Source organism: Sorex fumeus, unplaced genomic scaffold (assembly GCF_029834395.1).
Source record: "Sorex fumeus unplaced genomic scaffold, SorFum_2.1 ptg000169l, whole genome shotgun sequence".
Lineage (NCBI taxonomy): Eukaryota > Metazoa > Chordata > Mammalia > Eulipotyphla > Soricidae > Sorex > Sorex fumeus.
The window spans coordinates 739,919-749,446 of NW_026606226.1; the positions used below are offsets into that span (position 1 = coordinate 739,919).

Below are 9,528 nucleotides of genomic sequence, written 5' to 3' on the forward strand. Positions count from 1 at the left end.
TGAGCTTAGGCTTCCTGCCAGGCGCTTTGCCCCCTCTGCTCTGCTCCACCTGGACCCTTCATCCCTGAGTGCCCCCCATCCCCAGCCTGACTTCATGTCTCCCGCCCAGAGAGGAGAGGGGTCAGATGGCAAAGGGCCCATTGCCCGCCACCCCTGCCATCAGACTAGCTTTCCAAGGTGAGCGTCACAGACCAGCCGCCCGTTCGTTCACCCGTGGCCACACCCCCGGCCATTTTGTACCATTATATAAATATATATATAAATATAAATATATAAATACAATATGTGAAGACATCTTCTTGGTTTTTATTTTGAGACGATTTTTAGGCTTGTTCCGGGGGTTCTGTGCTGCCTGTACTGTATTGACCTGTTTTATAGGTGCCTTTTTATTAAAAAGAAAATGAAAAATCTGACCACGCCTGGTCTTGTTGCTTCCGTCTCTTGCCCCACTTGCCTTGGAGGATGGGAGATACTTGTTTAAAGGTGGGGGCTCCTCCTCACTGTCAGTGGTGAAGAGGGTCTCCTGGTTTACAGCTCTAGTCCCCTCATCTGCCTGGGGGGCGTCCCTAGGATCGGGCACTGGGGCAGGTCTCCGAGTCAGACGGAGGGCAGACGTGGGGGTGATGTTCCTCAGGCGTGGTGAATGTGGGGTGCAGCTGCTTTTGGTTCCATCTGAGTCATACCCCCTGGGGACAGAGCCAGCTTCCTGGGCCCTGTGACTTGCCTGAGGTCCAGAGAGATGGTGGCTCTAGGCGTGACCTCCCTAGCTCTGCTCTGACTCCTAGTGCAGTGCTCTTCGTAGGGAGGGGTGGGGAGTATAGCACTGCCCAGACCCATCAGTGACCCCAGTCCAGCCTGGCAGCTCATCGCCCCTGCAGTCACTTGTTCCACCTTGGGCTCCTGTCCTGCTGGCCGGGCCTGATGCTTCGCCAGGACACCGCCGGTCTCTCACAGGGTCTGGAGTCAGTCCTGGTCTGCTGCCCTCCCAGGACCCAGTGGTCTGGGGCTGACCCGTTTGCCATCTTGGTGAGGGCCGGGCCAGGGTGAGCTCTGCGCTGGGTCTGGCTGCGTGTCTGCATGAGGCCAAGAGTGTGTGGTCAGCTGTCTGGGAGATGCTGCCGGAGGTTCTGCTTTGGGTTGGGGTCATGCCCATAGTGCTGGGGACGGGGTGAGGATGTCTCTTTTGGCAGTGTCTGGGGGACTGTGCGGGGCCTGGGGTCAAACCTGGAGGTCCCGCATGCCAAGCCTGTGCTCCTGCCTTTCCAGAACACAGTGATTTTTTTGGGGGGGGGGGTGGAACTGCTGGCAAGAGCCGACATCTAGCGGCTTCTTGAGCTTGGCAGGTTAAGGCAGCAGCAGCTGGCAGGATGGGGCTGGGGTCCTCCCGCCCTGAGCACAGCACCCCACAGGTGGGTCAACCCGAGCTGCCTCCCCTCCCCGGATTCTACCTGTGCCCCAGGATGAATCGCTGGCAGGGAGGCGTAGAGAGGGCCTGGTGAAACCCACTGCTCACTGGAGCCCACTGGCTAAAGTGAGCTCTGAGGACCCCGGGGTCTTGCTGGCAGGGTCCCAGCATCACGGTGCTCCCCCCCAAGAGAGGCGGACACAGTGGGGTTCTGGGCCCTAGAAGGTGGTGAGGGAGGTGGCATTCTCGGACTCAGACAGGCTGCTCTTGCGCCAGCTTGGGAAGAGCTGGCAGAGGGAGGCGGGCCCGGCACAGCCCAGCTTGGTCAGTAGTCGAGACAGGTCACTGCGGAACTTGACACCCGCGAACGTGTAGAGCATGGGATTGAGACAGCAGTGGGCGAGGCCCAGGAACTCGCTCATGGTGATGGCCACGGACAGGTAGCTGTTCAGGTTGCAGCTGGTGTCCATGGCCTGCAGCCTCACCAGCGTGTCCAGGAAGATGACGATGTGGTAGGGGGACCAGCAGAGAAAGAAGATGCTTGTCACCAGGATGGCCACCCGCACCGCCTTCTGCCTCTGCAGGCGCCGCTGGGCCTGGCACAGCCTGTGGACCACCCCGACATAGCACCAGCTCATCACCAGCAACGGCAGCAGGAACCCGCCCAGGTGGTAAAGGAAACGGGAGGCGAACCAGGCTCTGGCCACGGCGGGGGTCTCCTGGGAGAAGGCGCAGCTCGGCAGGCTCTCATTATAACGGGGCTCGCTGACCTTGGCAAAGAGGATCTCTGGCAGGGCGAAGAGGATGCCGGCGACCCAGACGGTGGCACAGGTGATGTGGATGGAGCCCAGGCGCCGGTGGCGGTAGGCGTGGACGGCGTGGACGATGGCCAGGTAGCGGTCCACGGCAATGCAGGCCAGGAGCAGGCTGCTACAGTAGAAGTTGATCTTGTGCAGAGCAATGACAGTTTTGCAGAGGAAAGTGCCCAGGACCCAGCCCACGAAGCCCTCGGCCACAGCAAAGGGCAGGATGAAGACTAGGAGGAGGTCAGCCACCGCCAGGTGGAACAGGAAGGTCTCGGTGGAGCTGCGCGTCTGCCGGTGCCGCTCCAGGATGGCCAGGACCAGGATGTTGCCCAGGAGGCCCAGGAGGAAGATGAAGCCGTAGGCCAGGGGCATGAACACGGCCTTGAAGGACGTCAGGAGGGGGCCCTCCACCAGGGAGCAGATGGGCGTGTCCATGTCGAGGTTCTCTGTGCTGTCACTGTAGTTTCTAATAATCTCATTGTACTGTAAAAGAGACCAGGAATGAGGCTCCTTCCCTTGTGAGACAGACCCTGAGCCTGTCCGATCACCTCAGCTTCTGCACTCCCTCTTTTTGTGGACTTTGGGTCACACTCAGAGGTGATCAGGTGTAGCTTCCAGTGGTGCTCAGGGGACTACACGGTGGCAGGATCGAAGCCGGGTCTCGGCCTGCTGAGCACCTCTATCTCCCTCCCTCCTTTCTTCCTCCTTCGTTCGTTGCTTCCTTCTTTCCTTTCTTCCTCCCTGCCTCCCTCCTTCCTTCCTCTCTGTTTTTTGTTTTGTAGGGGGACCACACCTTCAGCGGTTACTTCAGCGGTAACCCCTGGCTCCACACTCAGGAATTACTCCTGGAGGTGCTTGGGGAACCATATGGGATGCCGGGGACCGAACTCAAGTTCTATCTGCTGTCCTATCTCTCTGACCCTTTACAGAGGATAGTACAAGGGGCCAGCGGCCTCTTGCCCTGCACACAGCTGAGCTGGCTTGATTCCTGACATCCCCTGAGCACCACCAGGAGTGATCCCTGAGTGCAGAGCCAGGAGTAACGCCTGAGCAGCCCTGGGGGTGCCCCCCCCAAAAAAGGAGTGGGGCATTAGTGCTAGGGTCTCCAGTCTTGACTTGTTCCCCAGTACTCTCTTCCTTGCCACTGAAACTGGGGCACTGTCCCCCCAGCTCTACTCCCACACCCGGTAACAGTTCAAGTTCAAGGGCTAGACTTATCACATTTCACCTGCGCTGTTGCCTTCAACACCCAGCAAACCCGCGCTCTGCTCCCCTACAGCCAACAGAGCAGAGGCCGGCGCTGCCCCAGGAGTCGCCCTGGGAAGGGGAAGGTCCCACGTGTGTCCGGAAGCCCCTCCCCCAGGGCAGCTGTTGCCGGAACCGCAGAGGAAGGCCGGGACCTGTTTTCGCACCTTTCACTCACCGCTGCTGCACACCTGCTCGCCTTCACAGCGTGTGTCTAAGCCCTCTCCAGCCCACTTCTTTTTTTCTTTTCCTTTCCTTCTTTTAAAAAAACTTTTTTAATTGAATCGCTATGAGATAGGCCCTTACGAAGCCGCTCATGATTAGGTTTCATACAGTGTTCCGACACCCATCCCTCCACCAGTGCCTATTTCCCAGCACCAGTGTCCCTGGTTTCCCTCTCATCACCCCCCACTCCCACCCCCCAGACCACCCACTCTGTCTCTGTGGCAGGCACTTTTCCTCTCTCTCTCTCTCCCTCTCTCTTTCTCTCTCTCTCTCTCTCTCTCTCTCTCTCTGTCTGTCTCTGTCTCTCTCTCTCTCTCTCTCTCTCTCTCTCTCTCTCTCTCTCTCTCTCTCTCTCTCCTTTTGGCATTGTGGATTGCAATACAGATACTGAAAAGTTACCAGGAGTATTCCTTTACCTACTTTTAATACTCGGTTCTTGGTTTTGTTTTGTTTTGTTTTTTTTGGGTCACACCCGGAGATGCTCAGGAATCATTCCTGGCTCATGCATCCAGGAATTACTCCTGGTGGTGCTCAGGGGACCATATGGGATGCTGAGAATTGAACCCGGGTCGGCAGCGTGCAAGGCAGATGCCCTACTCACTGTGCTATTGCTCCAGCCCCCAATACTCGGTTCTTGTCCAGCATAATCATACCCAGCTGTTATATTGTTTTCACACTGGTCTCTTCTCTATCCTACCTACCACCTGTCCCCCACACACTTGTGATTGATTCCAACCATGGTCCAGCCCACTTCTGTGGGTCTAGAAAGCACGAGATGCCCGTCACCCCCCAGCCATGAGCTAAAGGAGTCCCTGGGCACTGCTCAAATGAAAGGAAAAGCTGTGGGGAGTGGAGTGGGGGGTGTCAGGGGTTCAGGCTCAGCTGAGGTCCCTGGTACCCCATAGCTCCCTCACCCCAACTCCACCAGCTGTGGGCCCCTGGCCCTTCTGGGAACGCCTCTCCAAAGCCACCTTGTCTACACAGGTGGTGCCCAGGAAGGGCATGTGTGTACACATACATACACGCACACATTCTTGTGCATGGAAACAAAGAACACACACATATGCAATACACACGGGACATGAGCACACTTGTACACACATACACACATGCATACACTTCCTCCCACGAATACTGGCTGAGGGAGTTGTGTGACTGGCTGCGGGTGGCTGCACATATAAGCATGTGTATACACACATACGCACATGCCCACACTCAGGCACATGGATACATAGAACACATGTGCAATACACACATGGGTGCACACACATACTCATATGTGTACAAACATGTACATGCAGGTCCCCCCTCTGGCTTCGGGCATGCACTGCAGCCAGGTCGTCTCATGTCTTGACCCAGACATGTGCAGGCCCAGTGAGAAGGGCGGGGGGCAGTCTCAGCCCAGTCTTCAGGGGCTTGGGAAGGTGTGGGTCCAGACATGGGGCCACCCCGCTATTTCCTTAGGGGCTCAAACGTCCAAGACAGCCTCTGAGATGCCGCTGTGACACTGTCACATCTTCCCTGTCCCCTGCCCCTCTTCCATCTCTGTCCTAGGCTTTCAGGGCTGGGAACAGCTCAGTGGTTTCAGGGAGAGGATTTAGGTGGCCCCTAACTCTGCACTGAGTTTTTAGATTTAGGGTGTCATCCCTTCGGCACCCCCAAATCATCTGCACTGTCCAGGGGTCATGAAGAGGTTCCCTAAGGGCTCCACATTAACCTCATCAATCATGGGGGTCAGAGCCGATTTGAACCCTCAGCCCTACCTTCCCTGAAGGAACATTCTGGTGCTGGAAGCCCCGGGTCACGTTCCCGGTCGGCATGGAGAGTGGGGTCTGCTCATGCGTGTCCTCCGTGTCCGGCGGAGATGTGGTCTGTGAGTTGGGGCCCAGAGCGACACCGCCACGGGGCTCTTCCCCTCCCCTCTCGCCCTCCCTGTTCCCCCCAGTTGCCACCCCCGCAGGGGTTCCTTGGGGACTTTTGACCCAGTTGGGGGGTGATCCTCCCCTCCCCTACGGTAAAGCCCAGAAAAGCCAGAGCTGGTTTTGGTTCCTCTTCCTCACACCTCAGACGAAATAAGTGGGTGTACCTGGAGCTTGCCCCGTGGCCGCCGCTCAGGGGCTCTGATCAAGGGAGGCAAGGCCACGGTCTCCCCCCAGATGCCCCAGGTCCACTTGGCTCCAGGAAGCCCCCCAAGGAGCAGGGCTGCCGTGCACAGATGGAGTCCTGGGACCTTTCCTGCAGGAGGGGCCCTGGCAGGCCCAGCCCGGGGACAGACTCTCATTCCTGCTCCTCCGTCATCTGGGTTTGGATCCTTCATTCCTGGGGATCTGCAGCCCAGCACAAGCAAGTGGACATTCCACTAGAACAGCGGGAGGAGGGGACACCAGGGAGGTCAGTGCTTGACTGCTGACCAACAGACCTTCATTCTTCTTTTGCTCTTGGGAATCACTCCTGTGCTGCTTAGGGGGCCATATGGGATGGCAGCGATCGAACTTAGGTTGGCTGCGTGCAAGGCCAGTGCCCTCCCTGCTGCGCTACAGCTCGGGCCCAAGAGCCTCTTGTCCTTTTTACCGGATTTGCTTGCAGTGCTGGGGATGGAACCCAGAGCTTCCCACGTGCAAAGCACAAGCCTTCCCGTGGAACCCTCCAGTTCTCAACCCCAACACGTGCTGTAGAACCCAGTGTTCTGGACATGCAAGCCAGAGTGCTTGCATCCAGACTAGGGCAGGGGTGAAGCAGGAAGTCAAAGGAATGGAGGATGGACAATTCCAGAAGCTGCAACCACCCAAGCACCACTGAGGCTCGCTCATGGAGAAGCTGCCTCGTGCGAGCTTTATGTGCTCGTGCTATCCTGTGGCCCCGCAGCTGGCACAGCTGTCGGATGCTGCTGTGAGTGGGCGGAGTGCAGGGAGCTCTGCACCTCTGCATTTAAAGAGCGCAGGGGTGAGTGAAGTGAGTTGGGGCTACAAAGGTTCACGGTCCTGGGCACTGGGGGTCAGGGTGGGACCCTGACTGAGGCCTGCCCCGAGGCCTGCACTTGTTGCAATGTGACATGCAGCAAAACCAAAGCTTGTCTCTTGCCCCCTCCCCCCTGCTAGGTGGAAGCTTCCCATGTTCTGTAGGTCTCGCCCTGCTGCCCCCGGAGGGCCCCCCGCTGCCACCTGTGCCTAGTAGGTCACTCTGCGGAGAGAGGCGCAGTTAAGGGAAATTCTGAGGTTTCTCAGAATGGACAGATCTCGAGTTGCTTACAGGGATAGCCAAGTGGGTCAGGGCTCGTGGTCAGACTGAAGCTTTGGGCAGAGGAAGACGCCCCATACAAACATTGTGGGGTCAGGGGTGAGTGGGGAGCAGGTGGTCCTGTGGGAATGTGGGACCCACCCAGACCTGTTGCTTCACTGCAGAGCCAGTGAGGGAGTTGAGAGAGTTGTGGGACCCTGTCCCTTTTTTTTGGGGGGGGGGGAGGGCATGGGTTGGGCCACACCTGATGATGCTCAGGGGTTTCTCCTGGCTCTACACTCAGGAATTACTCCTTGTGGTGCTCGGGGGACCCTATGAGATGCCGGGGACCAAACTTGGGTCAGCCACATGCAAAGTAGGAGCCTTACCCACTGGACTATCTCTCTAGCCCCTGACCCTGTCACTTTTGAATCTGGGACTGTGCATTTTCATTTTGCATTAGGCCCCACAGGTGACAAAGCTGGGGAGAAGGCACAGGCGGTGCTGGCTCTGGAGTTGGGACTGGGTAGCTAGATTTAGTGGAAGGTGGTCTTGTCTCCCCACCTTTGCCTGGACTTCATTCACGGCTCCCACCTGGGGCTCTGGCCATGATGGCAGATGTGTTTAAGCCAGTCTGGGACCACAGCTGGGGCGTTCCAGTACAGATGCTAGCCAGGGAGTCAGAGGGAGTGGGGGGTCTTCTCAGGGCATGTTTGGGGTGAAAGTAGGAGGTGGGCTGGTGCCCTCCAGACCCAGAGGCAGTTCATATGTCCTCTCCCAGAACGCCATAGGGGCCGGGAGGAAGACCATCAAAACGTTTCTGCGAAACTCTCACCCACAGTGCTCTGTTGCACCCAGACCTCTGTGTTCTCTGGTTGAGCTGAGACAGCTCAGAAATTCTTAAGAAGCCCCATGGCAGCCAAGCCAGTGGAACCTCTGTTTCCTTGAGGAGGTCTGGGGGTGCAGAGCACAGCCAGGACCCTTTCCTTAGCACACCCCTAAGGGTCTGCCGAGCTAGCAGCACTGTGAGGAGACCACAACCTCTCCAAGACACTCCTGGGAAGCGCAGAGAATTCCCTCACCAGCCAGCACCTGCTGCCCCCAACTCCACCCACTGGGGTGTTCTCCCTTGCCAGCCTCCCTACGCCGCAGTGGGGCAGATGAGATCGTGTAAGAGCTTTCAGCCGGCGCATCCTTTCTTGGTGACACCACTGCCTGCCATTTGCGGGAACAGGTCCCCCATCTCCCCACCTCACCCCCAGTGCACACTGCATACCCAGACGAAGACACAGAATTAGACAGACTTGAAGAGTCCACTGGCAAAGCCAGAGGCTTAAGAAGTCTCCTGAAGTAATTTCCCACAGAACCCGCCAAATCAGGAGAGGACCCGCTTCTAGAGAAGGAGATACAGAGACACCAGGGCATCTATGAGTCTGCATGAAAGCAGGACCCAAGGCTTGCCGCCACCCCCGAAGAATGTGTAATAAAGGTTTTCCTTCACAAGAATGGGGGACAGCTTCTCAGCAGTGGCACAGGGGACCCATCTCCCTGGGGGTTGGTCCCTGGAGACTTGGATCCCAGGCAGGGCATGTCCCCCCTCAGCTGTCCATCCCTACTCACCAGCTCCTCCAGGTCCCTACTCGTGCTGTTCATGTCCAGGGTGAATGTGTAGCTCATGACCGTGGGTGCGTGGCACCTTCTGCTAGCTGTGTGGCTCTGTGTCCGCCCAGCGGGAGAGAGGTGACAGCCGTCAGCGGCAAATTTAACCAAATGAGCAAGATGACTTGCACACAGTCTCCTGGAGCTGTGGGCACCCGTCTAGGTCTTTTGTTTTGCTTTTTTTTTTTTTTTTAAAGAAAAAGGGAAAATCCCCAGCACATAATGCTAGCCAAGCATTTCTGCCTCTTTCTGGCACCATCTCATTTGGGGCATTAAAGACTGCACCATGTACCATCACCAGCGCCCCCAAGAGCCGGGGGTCATACCTCCCACCCCCAAACCTTCATCTCTCGCCCCACTCAAGAGCCCAACGGGGTGCCCAACCCTAAAAGTCCCCTGCCCTGGGAAGCCCCTTGGTCCCAGGCAAACAAGGATACTCGTACCCCGTGGGGTTCTGCTACTAGCTTCAGGTCACTAGTCAAGTTCAAAATTTTTAAAGGTCACCAGATGAACACATTACTGGAAGACACAAATGAAATTACCCAGATGATCAAACAGTCATTTTTAGACACAAAAATAATGACGTGGCACCAGACAGCCCAGGGACTCAGGCACATGCCTGGCATGCTGCCGACCCTGGTTCAATCCCTGAAACCATGTGATCCCCAGCACCACTTATGGGTGGCCCTGAGTCCCATGGCAGGGGGTGGTCTGGGTAATTTCCTAGCGGTGCAGGGTTCAAGCAGCCCCATGTTCTGGTTTGCTGAACCATCAGCCCTGCTGGCCGAAAACTGCTGGGAGGTCCCTTGAGCCCTACGTGGCTGAGTCCCTCGCCCCCCACCAAAGTGTTATGTAAGTTAGCTACAGCTTCGCTTGGTGGGCATGTGGGTTCTGCACACGGTACACCGCAGCACGTGGTTGGCCACAAGGCTCCTGAGGCCTGAGGGGAGAGTGCCCACTCTGTGAGCAGAA

At 57.3% G+C, this 9,528-nt stretch overlaps 1 protein-coding gene across 1 annotated transcript; it reads right to left on the reverse strand.

The window, feature by feature from the left end:
• Window positions 1-1,623: 1,623 nt before the first annotated feature.
• CXCR5 (C-X-C motif chemokine receptor 5) lies at window positions 1,624-8,574 on the reverse strand. The gene is made up of 2 exons (XM_056107649.1): window positions 8,518-8,574; window positions 1,624-2,694 (listed from the first exon to the last, which is right to left on the reverse strand). Exons 1-2 carry the CDS (start codon window positions 8,572-8,574, stop codon window positions 1,624-1,626), a joined length of 1,128 nt encoding a protein of 375 aa, XP_055963624.1.
• Window positions 8,575-9,528: the final 954 nt, after the last annotated feature.